The 19,079-nt window shown below is 42.8% G+C and overlaps 1 protein-coding gene across 3 annotated transcripts in view; it reads right to left on the bottom strand.

Moving 5' to 3' along the window:
- Nucleotides 1-19,079, bottom strand: part of abcd3a (ATP-binding cassette, sub-family D (ALD), member 3a) — a 301,524-nt gene that overhangs the window by 250,832 nt on the left and 31,613 nt on the right. For all 3 annotated transcript variants that reach the window (XM_077508600.1, XM_077508601.1, XM_077508602.1), the window contains 3 exons: nucleotides 16,802-16,925; nucleotides 9,245-9,301; nucleotides 3,951-4,093 (listed from right to left, as the gene is read on the bottom strand). In XM_077508600.1, the coding sequence (XP_077364726.1) occupies nucleotides 3,951-4,093; nucleotides 9,245-9,301; nucleotides 16,802-16,925 (324 nt within the window). The remainder of the gene's footprint in view (nucleotides 1-3,950; nucleotides 4,094-9,244; nucleotides 9,302-16,801; nucleotides 16,926-19,079) is intronic.

Below are 19,079 nucleotides of genomic sequence, written 5' to 3'. Positions count from 1 at the left end.
CTTAAAAAAAATTTCGACACAGAGCTAAAGATGGGAAAAATTGCAACAAAATGAGCTAAAAATCGTCTCGGTCGGCCAATGTATGTGCGCGCAGCGTGGCTTCGAAAAAGGTGTTAAATTTGTCGATGTTTTTTTCCCTTCTCCATTCATTCCTATGGGACTTTTTGGCGAGGTTTTTGGGAAATTGCGTCGCCATGGTAACTCGAAATTCCGAAAAAAATGGTTCCCCGCCGAGTCAGATCGAGACGCATCTTTTGACACCTCATTTGTGCCGGTACGTTCAACGGTACGACCCGCATTTCGTCTGAAAAAATGTGAAGAATAAGACATAATAATAAACGCTTTTTTTCTGGATAGTAATATGTGACTGCTTTGACAGCACATAATAATAATAAACGCTTTTTTTCTGGATACTAATATGTGACTGCTTTGCAGCAGTCACATAATAAACGCTTTTTTCTGGATACTAATATGTGACTGCTCCGCAGCAGTAGCTTCGCTACTGCTTTGCGGGCAGCAGTCACATAATAACTCCACGGTACATGCTCCAAAAAAAATCCCACACTTGACATGTATGCTTATAATCAAGGCCTGAAGGTATCTCTATGACAACATTCAGTTATAAATACAGCGCCACCTAGCCCTTGAGGCTTATATAAAAAAAAAAAATACCCCACATACGGTATTTTGTACAAAAAATGTAAACTCATTCTAAGTGTGATAATTAAGTCATTTATGAATATTCTTTTAGTTTCCACCACTCAAATTGTTCACTGGCTTCACACCGATCCGAACGTATGTACGTTTCCATTTTGTTTTATTCATTTTTGATTGCCCCTTTGGACAATAAAAGCAACATTGTGCAATGAGTACAACGAGCAATGATGTGTATATACACTTTTACGAAAAATATACCAATCAGGGCAACTCATTGCCTAAAAATAAAAAAGGACGCTGATTTTTGCAGGTCTTAACAATCACCAAAACCCGTTGAGCTTGACACACACACTGGCAAAAAAATATTCTACATGTAAAGGTTTATCATGCCATTTTCAAAGAAAATTTTGCTTCCAATATGCCAGTACCCCAACGTGCCAGTACCCCAACGTGCAAGTACCCCAACGTGCAAGGACCCCAACGTGGCCCGGGCTGCGAGGGCCCTTTATAGCTGCTCGCAGCTCTCGTTATTATTATTATTATTATTATTAATATTGCCTGAGCATCGACCACTGCAAGGTCCCTATTGTATCTGTCCAAGTTATTGGTGCGCAAGCAGCAACTGCTAGGAGGTCCCTATTGTAGCTATAGCCATTAGGGCCCGAGCAGCGAACGTTATTGAACTATTGTTCATTGTAGTGGTAGTGCCACCTACTGGTATATTAAAATACTATTTTTTTTTTTAACGTTTTTCTTCTAGCGGGTTAATCAAATCAACCCCATAGCTGTTCGGAAGGGTACTTAGGGCTTCATGGTAATGAACAACGAACTTTGTGATTTTTCATGAAATGCTGTTGCTGGGGCAACTCATTGCCTACTGCCCAAAGTCAGCTGAGATAGGCTCCAGCACCGCCCGCGACCTTTGTGGGGAATAAGCGGTCAAGAAAATGGATGGATGGATGGATGTAGTCGATATCTCATTGTGTGAAGGCCTCCAGCCTTCACACAGACTTCTACAATCTAAACCATTGCCCGTTATTCTTATTCTTATATTTTATTCCTCGTACTTTTTTGTCCCGCTACTACTTCCACATTTTTCATCCGATTCACTCCGTTCCAATTTCAATCTATTCCCAATATTCGCGCCAAGTGTGGTTCCATTTTTCTTATTCCCAGGATTCACGCCTTACCCACAATTCCCGATTTCGTAGCCGATTTTTTCCCATTCATTCCTACTGGGTGAGTCTACATTTCACATTAACTTCCACATTATTCATCCGATTCACTTCATTCCAACTTCAATATATTCCAGCAATTCACGCCATGAGGTATTCCAGCTTTTCAGTTCCAAAATTCACATTACCCACAATTCCCGATTTCGTAGCCGATTTTTTCCCATTCATTCCTACTGGGAGAGTCTACATTTCACATTTACTTCCACATTTTTCGTCCAATTCACTTCATTCCAACTTCAATATATTCCAGCAATTCACGCCATGAACTCTTCCAGCTTTTTCAGTTCCAAAATTCACAATTTCCGATTTCGTACCCAATTATTTCCCACATTCTACATTTTCCATTTACTTCCACATTATTCATCCAATTCACTTCATTCCAACTTCAATATATTCCAGCAATTCACGCCATGAGGTATTCCAGCTTTTCAGTTCCGAAATTCACATTACCCACAATTCCCGATTTCGTAGCCGATTTTTTCCCATTCATTCCTACTGGGAGAGTCTACATTTCACATTTACTTCCACATTTTTCGTCCAATTCACTTCATTCCAACTTCAATATATTCCAGCAATTCACGCCATGAACTCTTCCAGCTTTTTCAGTTCCAAAATTCACAATTTCCGATTTCGTACCCGATTATTTCCCACATTCTACATTTTCCATTTACTTCCACATTATTCATCCAATTCACTTCATTCCAACTTCAATATATTCCAGCAATTAGGTTGCATCCTTCTCTTCATTAGTTCAGTTTATTTATTTTCATAGAATTACATCTATGTTAGAAGTAATGCATCAAATTTGTATGAATAAATTATTCTCTTTTGTACCAAACCCAGCCTGTTTCTGTGTGTTTGAATGAATTATTAATCTTTTTAATTAAGTAAGCGAATCACAAAACTGAGGTTTGTCGTTTGTTCCCTCTCCAAATTAAACAGATGTGGTGCCCCTACAGGTGACCGAGAGAAGTATACATCTACACGAGTTGTGTTGCTTTTTTTTTTTTTTTTTTTTTCTCTCCCATAGTCAAATGAGAACAATTTACACTACAGTGGTGGTAGAGTGAGGTAGCTTCCTACTTCAGGACCTGGCTGACTTAAAAGCCAGAGTGTAATACAATGAGATGATCTGTTGTTTTGTTTTGTTTTTTCAAACAATGCAAGCACAGGCTGCGAAAGAATATCTGCAGTTAAGCAGACTAACCACTAGGGCCTGACGATATGCACTTTTTGAGGCCGATGCCAATACCGATTTTTGACAACAACAAAAATACCGATTACCGATTAATCTGGCGATTTTTTATTTAAAATATATATAATACAAATAATGACAGCTAAGGCTGTTTGAAAGTGCAATATAAATCACAATAACTTGACTGTTCCTGTGCGTTTTGGCCTCTTGAGGGCAGTGTGGTGCTATGCATCCAAAGCGTACACACTTAAAGTGAGTACAGAAGAAGGTTGCGACTGAATTCTATTAAAATAACTTTTTTTTTTTTTTTCACACATTGGGAAGAATTTGTGCCTTTGCGAAGTGTTATCATCTGTGGGTATGTGTTCCCACAACATTTGTGTGTTCGTTATTTGAAGGAAAAACACTCCCGAAGTCAACGCTAATTTCCTGTCTTCCTGTTAGCATTTGCTAACTCGCTGTTCGTGCTAGGCTAGCGATGTTTTAGAAACAAATCATGTTTTGTATTTCAATATACAGTGGATGTAATTCTTTATGTTGTGTGGTTAGTTTTACAGTTAACTCCAACTGCGGTGTCATTAAACAGCTTCAAGGACGCTTAGGGACAACAGAATAACATACGCTACACACTTGCTAGTTGCTAATGCTACAAAAGCAAAATGGTGCATTCAGGGCACTCAGCGTCATAAACTTCAGTTTTCTTCGATAACGTTTTAAGGGGGAAATAATCGGCCATTTGGCCCAACTGGCCGATTGTTTTGGCCGATGTTTGAAGGCCAATAATCGGCCGATTATAAGCGGCGGCTGATTAATCGGTCGGGCCCTATTAACCACCTCCAAATTCTCAGTGTTGCTGTGCTTACCTGTTGGTGATGAGGCGAGAGTTTACATAGCGGTACTCTCCCTCATAGCACTGCTCTGTTACGGTCATTTTTCCGATGGGCCTCCTTAATCTGGTCAGCAACAAACCTGAGATGAGCAGGTATGACATCATGATGGCTGGGCCCTACATAGGTAGAGAAATATATACGGCTATAAATACACTTGATAAATAACTCGATGCAATTTTCCACCACACAGTACCTACGACGTAGATCAATAATGCATGACTTGCTATTGATGCATTTACATGAGCAAAACCAGGTACTAAAAGTACCATTTCAATTCTTTTTTTTTTCTTGCCATGTCCCTCTCTCATGAAATGTCTTCCAACACAGCTGATCCATAACAGCACTATAAAGAGTAGAGATGTAACGATATCCAAATATCACATAGGGATGCATGATAATGCTATTTTCAACCGATACCGATAAACCAATAATTTAGAAAGTGCTGATGTCGATATTAACTTGAATACAAATATACTCTCAATTCCTACTATAAGTCTGACATGTACAAATACTTTGAAACATTGTGTAAACTTTACACAATGTTTCAAAGTATGTAAAGCACCATGAAGCTGAATTTTATTGATATGAGCCACAACCACAACAAATGGACCAACGTGGCATGTCTATTTTTATTGCCCGATTTCTTTATTCTCTAGTAGGGGTGTGAATTGCCGAGTACCTGACGATTCGATTCGTATCACGATTCACAGGTCACGATTCGATTCGATACCTAATAATCCCGATACGAAATTATAAGTCGATTGTTGCGATTTTTTTTCATTCAAATTTAGAAAATACTAATCAGTAAGCTTGTAGAGTGTAAGATTTATATGAAAATGTATTATTTATTTATCTGAAATTTCAGTCTTATAGAGGTTGTAATCTGTTTCATGTTTGAACAGCATTAAAATAAAATATTAAGGCTTAATGTTCCGTTCATATAACATTCTTCCATGCTCAAGGTGTGAATCCTAAAAAAAAAAAAAAAAAAAAAAAATCGATTCTGCCGATTATTGAATCGATTTGAGAATCGCGCGATGTAGTATCGCGATATATCGCCGAATCGATTTTTTTTAACACCCCTATTCTGTAGTTTATCTGTATGAAATCAAATTGGTCGCTAATTGCCGATAATTTTCGGCCAATTTCTCTATGATCTGGTTTATCTTCATGACACCAAATTGTTTGACAATTGCCAATAATTATTGGCGAATTTCTCTATGATCTGGTTTATCTGTTTGACGTCAAATTGGTTGATAATTGCCGATAATTTTCAGCAAATTTCTTTATTATCTGGTTTATCTGTATGAAATTAAAATGGTTGAGAATTGTCGATCATTTTTGCCGAATTTATTTATTATCTGTTTTTTTTGTGTGACACCAAATTGGTCGATAATTGTCGATAATCTTTGGCGAATTTCTTTATTATCCCGTTTATCTGTAGGACGGCAAATTGTTTGATAATTGCTGATAATTATGGGTGGATTTCTCTATTATATGGTTTATCTGTTTGACGTCAAATTGGTTGATAATTGCCGATAATTTTCGGCAATTTTTTTTATCAGGTTTATCTGTATTAAATCAAATTGGTCGATAATTGACGATAATTTTCTGTCAGTTTCTTTATCATCTGCTTTTTCTGTATGATGTCAAATTGGTTGATAATTGCCTAATTATCGGCAAATTTCTTTATTATCTGGTTTATCTGTATGGCACCAAATTGGTTGATAATTGCCGATAATTATCTGTGGATTTTTCTATGATCTGGTTTACCTGTTTGATGTCCAATAGGTCGAAAATTGCCGATAATTATCGGCCACCGATATTATCGTGTATCCCTAATATCACGATACATTATCACGATATTGTGGGGAGGTTGCCGATATTTAAAAAATGTCACAATATTGTAAAAAAAAATGAGCTCATACTAAAAAAAAAAAAAAAGCACATTTGTACATAACACCAATACATATAAACTACTTACAATCTCTAATAACACTTCATATTGAGGCACTTACTTGCCTAATGCAAGCCCACATTGAGTTCCTCCACATCCTGACTCGCTACACAAGCATATTACGACTCGGGCTGGGTATCAATTCAGGTTTCCAAAATAGATTCAATTAGATTCAGAAGGGCCCGATTTGATTCGTTATTTGAAGGAAAAACACTCACAAATTCGATACTAACTTCCCGTTAGCATTTCCTAACTTCCTGTTAGCGCAAGGCTAGCAATGTTTTAAAAACAAAGCGTGTTTTGTATTTAAATACACAGTGGATGTAACTCTTAACATTGTGTACTTACTTAGTATTACAGTTAACTCCAACTGCGGTGTCATTAAACAGCTTAGAGGACAGAATAACATACGCTACACACTTGCTAGTTGCTAATGCTACACAAGCAAAATGGTGCATTCAGCCCAGGGTCACAGCGTCGGAAACTTCAGCTTTCTTCAGCTAACGTTTTAAGGGCCGATTGTTTTGGCCAATGTTAGAAGGCCAATAATTGGCCGATTATAATCGGCGGCTGATTAATCGGTCGCTATTTGCCACATTAATTTACAGGGGGGACGACACTGTATTGAAAGTATCAAGTCATGGTTTTATGAATTGATATTGGCCTATGAAATGGAATATTGATTCAATATCGATATATCGGTATTTTCGACCTAACCCTAATTACGACAATCATCTGATGATTAGCATAGATTTTTAAACATTTTAAACATGGGCCAAAACATCCCTAATGGAAATTTAACTGAACTAAAAAAATCTATCCACCAGAGGGTGCTAGAACTGCACAAATGGAAATCAACCTGACTTTTTTAACAGATGTGTTGCATTTATATATCATGAACATGACGACGATATTTTTAGTTTTAATATCACAATATCACGATATTGCCATTATCGTTGCATCCCTAGTAAAGAGGGAATGTAGCATTGTTTTTACAATTTCATTAAGACAGTAGGCTACATGCATTAATATAATAAATTTAGCAACCACGCTAAGACTTTCTCATCTTCTGTTTTAAAAAGCATGATCTGTTCTGACACTACCCTTTAAAGATAAATCAGATAAATCATAAATGTCTTACCATTAGGCTCCCACAAAAAAAAAAAAAAAAAAAAAAAAGCACATAAATGAATGATAGTTTATTAGAATTGAGAGGTGGATCTAGGAATTCCTACATTTAAGATCTACTTCCATCCAGTTAACGTAGAGGACAAAATGATTGTGTCATGAGGTGAATTAGTGTGATCCAACTTGGCTGTGTTCAGGTCTAGACCAGTATATTTGAGTCATAACATCACCTCCGATGCTGGCTTATGCTATTTCACGCACGTTTTGGAACCAATGGCGAAGAGGTGTCGCGCCCCTTGCTCCTTTGTTGCATCGGAAAACGGCAACGCCTCCACTCAGTTGCAGCTGTGAGTGGGGGCGCAAAGTGCTGTTTATCATGGACACCCTCTCCAAACTCAAATTCCTTTGTGACACAGGCGCCCGCAGAAGCGTGTTGCCTGCCTCGGCTGAAGATACTGCTCGGGGCACTCACGGCCCGCACCTGTCAGCGGCCAACGATGCACCTATCCGGACCTACGGCACTAAGACAGTGGATGTATGTTTTGGGGAGCGTCGATTCACTTGGGACTTTGTCACTGCGGACATTTCTTTTCCCCTTCTTGGCGCAGACTTTTTGTGTGCCCACAGTCTACTGGTGGATGTTAAAAATGGCCGCCTGTTGGACGCTTTGACGTTTTCCACTGTTGCTTGTGGGTGTGATGTGGAGACATTTGAGGGCCTCGCCAGCCCGCTCTCAGATGACGACGTGTTCATGCGGCTTCTTGGAGAATTCCCCAGCCTGACCACGCCTACATTTGCAGCCACTTCTACCAAACATGGGGTCGAGCACCACATCGAGACCGTGGGGCCGCCGGTTCACGCTAAGGTCCGACGCCTCAACCCCGATAGAGTGGCCACAGCTAAGTCCGAATTCGCCAACATGTAACACCTTGGCATAATTCGGCATTCGGACAGCCCGTGGGCTTCGCCTCTCCACAAGGTTACGAAGTCGGACGGCGGCTGGCGACCGTGTGGAGACTATCGCCGCCTCAATGATGCCGCGACGCACGATCGCTATCCGGTCCCGCACATACAGGACTTCTCTGCCCACCTGGCAGGTGCGAAGGTGTTTTCTAAGGTGGACTTGGTACGGGGCTATCACCAAGTTCCGGTACACCCCGCCGATGTGCCTAAGACTGCTGTGATAACACCTTTCGGACTGTTCCAGTTTCACAGGATGCCATTTGGCCTTAAAAACGCGGCCCAGTCTTTTCAGCGTCTCATGGACTCTGTTCTCCGGGACATGCCGTTCCTCTTCGTCTACTTGGATGACATCCTAGTGGCCAGCTCGTCCATCAGAGAACACCTTTCACACCTCCGGCAGCTTTTCTCCAAGCTCAGCCAGTCTGGACTGATTATTAACCGAGCTAAATGTGTCTTTGGTGTGCCCTCCATCCAATTCCTCGGCCACCTCATCAACGAGGATGGCGCCACCCCGCTCCCGGCAAAAGTGGAAGCTGTTGCCGCTTTTCCTCGACCCCGGACGGCCCAGGGTCTCCTTGAGTTCCTCGGGATGGTGACTTTTTACCACAGGTTCATCCGCCACGCTGCCCATGTGATGCACCCGCTTTACGACGCACTTATCTGTCATTATTCTTAATCTGCCCTACAATGGTGGTGTTGTCAGCCAATTTGACAATGATGCTGCTTGGATGAATGGGGGTAAAATTATGTAAAGAGTAGAGAAAATACATTATCCAGATGCACAGTTAGCATTAAAGTCCCACCCCTAATTTAATTAGGCCTTGTTCAGACTGCCAGCCCAAATACAATTCTTAGCCCATCCAGATTGAAACTGGATGGCTCTTTTGTAGTCATAAAGCACATGAAATCCAATTTTTACGGAACGGATTGAAACCACATGCGGGAGGTAGTTTCATATCCGATTTGGACTAGATGAGTCTCAGTCTGATGAGCTTGAAACACTCAGAACGGATTTGACTGTCCGTGACGTCACTTTATGCGTGCAAAAACCCAATGCGCCCTACTGCTGACGTCACGCTACAGGATCGGTCAGAAGTTATCCGACACAATCTGGTGGCCTGATCACATCTGGTATCGACATCACCTCCGTTCGACATCGACACCTGAACGCAGCCTTATGGATTTCTATGACCTTGGAAACAATCACTGCGTAACATACCTGAGCACCAATGGCACTTGTCAGCTTGAAGATGTACAAGCCAATATCCAGCAAAGGCTGCAAAAAAGACAAAACTGATTTTCAATGTTTGACAACAATATAACTACCTCTGTATTACACTCGTGAACAAACATGTCGGTACACTTCCACTGAAGAACAAAACAGAGAAAAAAAATGAAAATGAGCTAATACAATCAGATCAGTTTATTTTTCTGGTCCAAACGAGATTAAGATTAGGCCTCTTAATGATCTGGGCCCAGTTGTTCGAAACTCGGTGGTTTCTCTACTTACTAGCCTAGTAAGTGTAAATGTTCCTTTTGTGTGGTCACCTGATTGTCAGTCTGCGTTTAAGGTCGCAAAACTGTTGTTGTGTAGTGCTCCTGTTCTTGCGGCGCCAAATTTTGCACGCCCCTTTAAGTTGGAAGTAGACGCAAGTGCTAGTGGCGCAGGCTCAGTCCTCTTACAAGAGGATGAGCATGGTTTAGACCAGTGGTGTCAAACTGAATCCCTCGAGGGCCGCAGCCCGACAGGTTTTCGAGGCTTCCCATTTTCAACACAGCTGATTCATTTTTAAACTCATCAGCAAGCTCTGCAGGAACCTGATAATTATCCTGATCCTTGAATCAGGTGCATTGGAGTAGAGAAGCCTAGAAAACATGCAGTGCTCTGGCCCTCGAGGACCGGATCTCGACACATGTGGTTTAGACCATCCCATTTGCTACTTTTCTAGAAAGTTTAACTGACACCAACTAAAACTAGTACTATTGAAAAAGAGGCCATTTCGCTTCTTCTTTCACTGCAACATTTTGAAGTATATCTCGGGTCCGCTGTACATCCAATTTGTGTTTACACCGACCACAATCCGCTGGTTTTCCTCAATAGGATGCAAAATTCGAACTAGTGGTTGATGCGCTGGTCCCTGCTGTTACAGGATTTTAATTTAAAGAACTTGCACAAGAAGGGATCTGAAAACGTGTTAGCTGACTGTGTATCTCGGGCCTTTCTTATTAATTAAACATGGGTGGATGTTTAATTTTTGGGAAGGAGGGTGTTATGGACTGCTGTGTGTTATGGATTGCTGTAGGTTTTGTCTGCACAGGTGCACATAATGAGACCAACGAGGTGGCTCAACATGCTGCTCACTGATTGGTGGAGGATGGAGGAGCTGCCCTTTAAGGCCTGTGACATCTGGAGCTACCACAACCCTTCTCCCTCTCCTCCCAACCAGCCACACCTGCGAATTGTTTGTTTCTTTTGACAATCCTGTGCTTGAGTAGGGGTGAACTGCCATTTATGTTCATTACGTTTTCCTCTGTTTTCTTAGTTACGAAGATAAGATTCTGTTTTTCTGTTTACTTAATTATTTAGGTTGTTTCTTTACTTTTCTAGATAGGGTTGTTTTGTTTGTTATTTTGGCCTTGGTTCACCCTGAAGCCTTATTTTGATTGGCTGTACATGACTGAAGGATATGACTAAATCCTGGAATAAATTATTGTTTATTCTATTTTTGATGACTTTGAGTGGCTGCTTGGGATGTGAGGGAGTTGGGGCCCTAGTTTTTTATGTTGCGCCCTGCATCCTCTAGGTGGAACGTAACACATCCCTAGACAGGAGTTAAAAAGGTAAATGAGCATCATTTTTATTCTTTACTCTTTGTTTTTATATTATGCACAACTCTCATTTATTGTGCAATAATCTAATTGTAGGAATGTTGAAAGCATTCCCACATATGTTATTGAGATTATTTCATCTTACTTATTAATATTATAGCATTTTATTCTCCTCACTTTTTTTCCGTCAAACTACTCCCACATAATACTTCCGATTTACACCGTTAAAATTTCAACTTGCTGAGAAAATTCACGCCTTTCCCACTTTCCATGCCCACTTCCATACATACAACAGACCATCATGACCGGCTTTCTGATACTGCTCAGTGGCACAGTTGGGAGATTGCATGTACAGTAAGCAGGAGGTCGCAGGTTCAAAGCCCACCGCCGACTGTACATTGCACATGTGTCCGTGGGAATTATGTAAACGTATATTAAGTATACCAACTGACTATCATATCAGGAAATGTGTTATAGTGAAATTATTAAACACGTGTCCCCAATTAGCTTTCATCCCTTTCAGCATTGGATGACACTGAAAGACAAATACGCGAATTTGCTCTTATTTGCACCAAGCCCCATTAGCTCACCTGGTAAGTAACTTGAGTGCAGTTGCATTTTTACACCCAAGCCCGGGTTCGAATCTCGGTGGGGATTTTTTTTTTTTTTTTTGTCACCCCCAACTTTCATTTCAGACATGGATATTTTTCAATTGTTTTACATAAAACAATTAATATACTAAACCTCAGTGAATCCATCAATTATGTAAATTATGTAAAACCAAAAAAAAAGTGTGAGGAAGTTAAAATAATAAAAATAATGTCACAGACTTTATTGCACTGTAGTGGTCGAGTGGTTAAGTTCTTTGTCCAGTAATCAGGAGGTTGTGGGTTCAAATCCCACCTCTCATTGTATATACTTTCTTTTTTTTTTTCTTAGTTAAAACAAACTTTTGTCTTTTCATTTATAATTCATCTATCATTTCTCATTTGTAATGTACAACCAATTTATCTTTCTTTATTCATTTAACATACGTTTTATTTAATGCATTTGTTCAATGACATATTCGCTGCTTCCATTTCACAACACTTCAATGATGGCACCAAGTCTCCTGTGGGTCAGTGGATAGTGTGGCAGTGCAGTAGATCATTGAAGAGTAAACAGGAGGCGAGGGTTCGATACCAGTGTCAGACTGGTTGAACTTAAACTTCTGTATTTTCATTTATAATTCATTCATAATTTCTCCTATGTAATTTACAATCAATTTATCTTTCTTTATTCATTTAACATATGTTTTATTTAATGCATTCAATTTAATGTTCAATGACACATTCACTGGTTCTGCAAGACAACTCTAAATTACATTTCAAAAAACTGCAATGATGGCACTAAGTCTCCTATGGGTCAGTGGGTAGAGTGGCTGTGTGGCAGCTCATTGAACAGTAAACAGGAGGCGAGGGTTTGAAACCAGCCTCAGACTACTTGAATTTCAACTTTTGTCTTTTCATTTATAATTCAGACAATTGATAATTTCTAATTTACACACAATTTAGCTTTCATTGTTATTCGTTATTCACATATTTAATGCATTCAATTTAATGTTCAATGACACATTCACTGATTACTAGTAATTAATAGCTATGTTATTTTCACATAATTTATCTTTCTATTTCCTTCATTAGCATTCAGCTATTAGCATTTAGCTTAGCATTCAGCTATTAGCATTCAGCTTTCAGCATTCCCACGCAATTTCTCCAGAAATTGCTTAGTCTAGTTGTAACATGTATTTGTGACATGTTTTGATGCATTTTTATGCTTTAAAAAACATTTTTGTCTGAATTTTGGGTGGCTTGGAACGGATTAGGGCATTTACATGGAAAATGCGTCTCTACTTACAACATTTTCTACTTAAGAACTTTCTTCCAGAACCAATTAATTTCGTAATTAGTGGTACCACTGGACAAGACAGGAGGACATGTACATAAACCCATTTTGACTGGGACCGCATTGACAGTGTCCCTGGAACTCCACACGAGCACTTCTGACCAGTACGGGTCTGCCTGAATCCTGGGGCGGGTGGTGGATGCACGGCGCTCTGAGCAGTCAACCAGCACGACTGGTTTGGGGCAGAAAATCTTCATTTTAATTATGAAGATACAAAGCAGGGCATTTAAACACATTTTGACGGGGACCGCATCACTGCGGTGACCCGGAACAGTGGTGCGGGTGGCGTAAAAAAAATTTTTTTTAAAAATCCACGAAACAGCAAGGCCGTGCTAGATGAACCCGCGATAAACGAGGGAACACTGAATACAGAAATTCATATTGACAAGCAACATTGGGACAATGTGTTTGCGACGAGTGTCCTCCCTTGGGCCACCTCACCATTAACTCTTTGACCGCCAAAAACCTTTAATAACGATTAGTAAAATCACAATGTATGCCGCCATAAACGTTAAATGACGTCAACTACTTTTTTTCGTTTGTTTTTTTTGTTTTTTATCAATGGGTAGTGCAACGCCTAAGTGCAGCACTGCCTGGTCATTGGGTTGTGGAATCAAAAACACTCTCACTATGGCCAGCAGATGGCAGCATTGTGTCTCTTTTCAATGGGCTGCCGGTATATGAAATTACAATGAAACATGACGAAATCTGGTGAAATAGAACATTTTCAAGGATAATGTGAATGATCAAAACCTTTGTCATATTAAAGTTTTTCGTGCGGCATTAAAAGAGTTAAAAGAGTTTCTTCCCACGGGCTCACCAGCGGTGGGAGGGGCCAAAGGGGCTGGGTGCAGTGTAGGCTGGGTGGCAGCCAAGGGAGGAGACCTTGGCAGACCGACCCCCAACTACAGAAGCTGGCTCTTGGGACATGGAATGTCACCTCTCTGGCAGGGAAGGAGCCCGAGCTGGTGTGTGAGGCGGAGAAGTTCCGACTAGACATAGTCGGACTCTCCTCCACACATTTGGGCTCTGGTACCAGTCCTCTCGAGAGGGGTTGGACTCTCCTTCCACTCTGGAGTTTCCCCACGGTGAGAGGCGCAGAGCAGGTGTGGGTATACTTATTGCCCCCGGGCTCGGCGCCTGTACGGGGTTTACCCCGGTAGACAAGCGGGTAGCCTCCCTCCTCCTTCGGGTGGGGGGACTTGACTGTTGTTTGTGCATATGCACCAAACAGCAGTTCAGAGTACCCACCCTTTTTGGAGTCCTTAGAGGGTGTGCTGGAGAGCGCTCCCCTGGGGACTCCCTCGTCCTGCTGGGGGACTTCAACGCTTACGTGGGCAATGACAGTGAGATCTGGAAGGGCGTGATTCGGAAGAACGGCCCCCCCAATCAAAACCCAAGCGGTGTTCTGTTATTGGACTTCTGTGCTCGTCACGTACTGTCCATAACGAACACCATGTTCAAACATAAGGGTGTCCATATGTGCACTTGGCACCAGGACACCCGAGGTCGCAGTTCGATGATCAACTTTGTAGTCGTGTCGTCGGATGTTTTGGACACTCGGGTGAAGAGAGGGGCGTAGCTGTCAACTGGTGATGTGTTCGCTCCGTTGGTGGGGGAAGACGCCGGTCCGACCTGGCAGACCCAAACGTATTGTGAGGGCCTGCTGGGAACGTCTGGCGGAATCCCGTCAGAAAGAGTTTCAACGCCCACCTCCGGCAGAGCTAATCCCTTGTCCCGGGGGAGGCGGGGGACATTGAGTCCGAATGGGCCATGTTCCGCACCTCCATTGTTGAGGCGGCCGATCGTAGCTGTGGCTGTAAGGTGGTCGGTGCCTGTCGCGGCGGCAATCCTCCAACCCGCTGGTGGACACCAGTGTGAAGGGATGCCATCAAGCTGAAGAAGGAGTCCTATCGGGCCTTTTTGGCCTGTGGGACTACGGAGGCAGCTGACGGGTACCGACTGGCCAAGCTGAACGTGGCTTCGGCGGTTGCTGAGGCAAAAACTCAGATATGGGAGGAATTCGGTGAGGCCATGGAAAATGACTTCCGGCGTCTCAGGAGAGGAAAGCAGTGCACCATTAACACTTTGTATAGTGGCGATGGTGTGCTGCTGACCTCGACTCGGGACGCTGTGAATCGGTGGGGGGAATACTTCGAAGACCTCCTCAATTCCACATTCCCCAATTCCAATTCCTTTGAGGATACAGAGTCTGGGGACTCTGAGGTGGGCTCTCCTATCACTGGGGTCGAAGTCACTGAGGTGGTTGGAAAGATCCTCGGTAGCAGGGCCCCTGGGTGGATGAGATCCGCCCGGAGTTCCTCAAGACTCTGGATGTTGTGGGGCTGTCATGGTTGACACACCTCTGCAACATTGCGTGGACATCGGGGACAGTGCCTCTGGATTGGCAGACCGGGGTGGTGGTCCCCCTTTTTAAGAAGGGGGACCGGAGGGTGTGTTACAACTATAGAGGGATCACACTCCTCAGCCTCCCTGGTAAGGTCTATTCAGGGGTGCTGGAGAGGACGGTCCGTCGGGAAGTCCAATCTCGGATTCAGGAGGAGCAGTGGGGTTTTCGTCCTGGCCGTGGAACAGTGAACCAGCTCTACACCCTCAGCAGGATCTTTGAGGGTGTGTGGGAGTTCGCTCAACCAGTCCACATGTGTTTTGTGGGTTTGGAGAAGGCGTTCGACCGTGTCACTCGGGGAGTCCTGTGGGGGATGCTTCGGGAGTACGGGGTACCGAGCCCCCTTATACGGGCTGTTCGGTCCCTGTACGACTGTTGCCAGAGTCTGGTCCGCATTGCCGGCAGTAAGTCGGATTCGTTTCCAGTGAGGGTCGGACTCCGCCAAGGTTGCCCTTTGTCACCGATTCTGTTCATAATTTTTATGGACAGAATTTCTAGGCGTAGCCGAGGCGTTGAGGGGTTCAGGTTTGGTGGCCTCAGCATTGCATCTCTGCTTTTTGCAGATGATGTGGTGCTGTTGGCTTCATCAAGCCGGGATCTCCAACTTTCACTGGAACAGTTCGCAGCCGAGTGTGAAGCGGTTGGGATGAAGATCAGCACCTCCAAATCCGAGACCATGGTCCTCAGGCGTAAAAGGGTGGCGTGTCTTCTCCGGGTCGGGGATGAGATCCTTCCCCAAGTGGAGGAGTTCAAGTATTTTGGGGTCTTGTTCACAAGCTCCAGCGGGAGATTGACAGGCGGATCGGTGCAGCGTCTGCAGTGATACGGACTCTGTATCGGTCCGTCGTGGTGAAGAAAGAGCTGAGCCAAAAGGCGAAGCTCTCGATTTACCGGTCGATCTACGTTCCAACCCTCACCTATGGTCACGAGCTGCGGGTCGTGACCGAAAGAACGAGATCCCGGATACAAGCGGCCGAAATGAATTTCCTCCACAGGGTGTCCGGGCTCTCCCTGAGAGATAGGGTGAGAAGCTCGGTCATCCGGGAGGGACTCAGAGTCGAGCCGCTGCTCCTCCGCGTTGAGAGGAGCCAGCTGAGGTGGCTCGGGCATCTGGTTCGGATGTCTCCTGGACGCCTCCCTGGGGAGGTGTTCCGGGCATGTCCCACCGGCGGGAGGCTCCGGGGTCGACCCAGGACACGCTGGAGAGACTATGTCTCTCGGCTGGCCTGGGAACGCCTTGGGATCCCGCCGGTGGAGCTGGTTGAAGTGGCTGGGGAGCGGGAGGTCTGGGTTTCCCCCTCTGCTGCCCCCGCGACCCGACCTCGGATAAGTGGTAGTAAATAGATGGATGGATGGTAAAAGAGTTAATGGAAATAGCCCTTACTTAAATGTTTGTTAAACGATCCAAGTTCTGTAATTGCTCTAGTTATCCCACAATCCCTTTAATCTGTGCTCTTGACATTAATGTGCCAAAATAGAAGATGGCCAATGTATGAGTTTCTCCTGACATGAACATATAAAACTATCCCCCAAATTGTCCTCACTGTGATTTTTATGAGCTTAAGAACCATTATAAAGAGAGCTAACATTTTGTACCTTGCTGAGGTTGGAATACAGATCCACCACACTGTTGCAGAATTTTTCCACATCTTGAGTCAGCAACTGGTCTGCGTTGGCAATTCGGTTGTCCAAGTTACCCATTTTGTAGTAGGTAAAGCCTCTGAGAGACAGGAACAAAGAATCCAAGGAATACATCAGGTTTCGAAATTCACTTTTTTGATCACCAGTTAATTTGGCTGGCGACTCTCTAAAGTTACGAGCCAATCAGTATTTCCACCAGCCATTTTTTTTTTTTTACTTTAGCGCCACAGTTTTTAACTACCTCCAATGGGTGTGTTTAATGTCACTATGTAGCATTACAGCACACCATTAAAATTGGAAATGTAGGAGTCACTGTCAGATGGTTACAAATTGGAAGTTTCCGGTTCAGATTCTGGTTCTTTGATATGATTCCTGTTCATAGTCTCAAGTTTGATTCTTAAAACTCATTCACTGCCTTTGAGAGTCGGGATAATGGGGGAGCATCTGATTAAGCTTCACTGTAAATGTCTAACTTGGAAACAACTTTACTGATGCCTACCCACCGGTAGATGACATCATTGCCCCATTTTATACGAAATAAACACAGTTTCAGAGTCCATGGGAGATATGGCTGTATTTTGGCAAACCTACATTCATCTACTGTCAATTATATAAGAACGGGACGAGGCAAAAAGTATTCTATTCTATTCTGTCCTTTGGTAGATTCGGCTTATAGATAATTATTGAACGTAATATCGCGTGGGTATTGAAAATTTTGAAATTTTCTAAAATGGCAGGCAGTGAATGAGTTAAAAAAAAAAAAAAAGTTTACATTCATCAGTGTAACAAAAAAAAATGCTTACCAGTAATTTTTTAATGTAATTTTGTAATGTAATTTTTCATGAACAAATGCTTCTACTGGCTGTTGAGTGAAGATGACATCACCTGTGCTGAGGAAACAGATGTATAACGACCAATCATGGCTCAGTTGCTGACCAAGCCCAGAAAACAGGTGAGCCGTGAAGTGTCATTATCTATTTCCTCAGCACAGGTGGTGTCATATTCACTCGACAGCAAGTGGAAAATGTATATATATACATATACATATACATATATATACACATACATACATATACACATATACATATACACACATACATACATATACACACATACATATATATATATATATATATATACACACACACACACACACAGTGTTCCCTCGTTTTCCGCTGGGGTTAGGTTCCAAAAAATACCCGCAATAAATGAAATCCGCGAAGTAGTTAGCTTTATGTTTTACATCTCTTATAAATGTTTTAAGGCTCAAAAATCCCACGCCGCACAATTTATACACTTTTCTCATTGAGGCATTTACATGTTCTCTCTTGTTCAAACATTGACAATGTTCAAACCTTCATAAATTTTATCCATCCATCCATCCATTTTCTTGACCGCTTATTCCTCACTAGGGTCGCGGGGGGTGCTGGCGCCTATCTCAGCTGGCTCTGGGCAGTAGGCGGGGGACACAGAGACAAACAACCATTCACACTCACAAGGACACCTAGGGACAATTCGGAGCACCCAATTAACTTGCCATGCATGTCTTTGGAATGTGGGAGGAGACCGGAGTACCCACGCGGGCACGGGGAGAACATGCAAACTCCACCCAGGAAGGCCGGAGCCTGGACTCGAATCGGAGTCCTCAGAACTGGGAGGCGGACGTGCTAACCACTCGGCCACCGTGCCGCCCATAAATTTTATAAAATGTGTATATTACTGTAAAAAAATATGCAAAATTGCACTTAAAAAAAAAATCTGCGATACAGCGAGACCGCGAAAAGTGATATAATATATATATATTAAGGGTGTCACGATTTCGATTTTTTATCGAAATCGATCGAAATTACGTCACGATTTCGAGCATCGAAATAGAAGAGAGGACACACGATTCGATGCCCCCCCCCGCCTCCGCCACCGCCACCTCCCAGGAAAGCAAATGAGACGCAGCCATTCAGCTACTAGCTAACGGCACTTGTTAGCTGACTTCTCCTGCAGTCATGATGGCAAGCGCGGACAGACACAGCAATGGTGCTTCAAGCCGCTCCCGCTTCTCTCGTCACCAGTTTGGAAACATTTTGCGTTCCCGGTGAGTTATGTCGACAACGTTCACGTTGTCGATAAAAAGACCACAGTTGCAAGATATGCTATGTGCGCGTACTGTACTCGGCCACGGTGTTACGCCCGGCTCGTCAAGGGGAAGGGAAGTAACACAATAACAGAAAATATAGAG

This window comes from Festucalex cinctus, chromosome 20 (genome assembly GCF_051991245.1).
Source record: "Festucalex cinctus isolate MCC-2025b chromosome 20, RoL_Fcin_1.0, whole genome shotgun sequence".
Taxonomy (NCBI): Eukaryota; Metazoa; Chordata; class Actinopteri; order Syngnathiformes; family Syngnathidae; genus Festucalex; species Festucalex cinctus.
The sequence above is the reverse complement of the archived record's forward strand: the minus strand, read 5'-3'. Positions and strand labels throughout refer to the sequence as shown.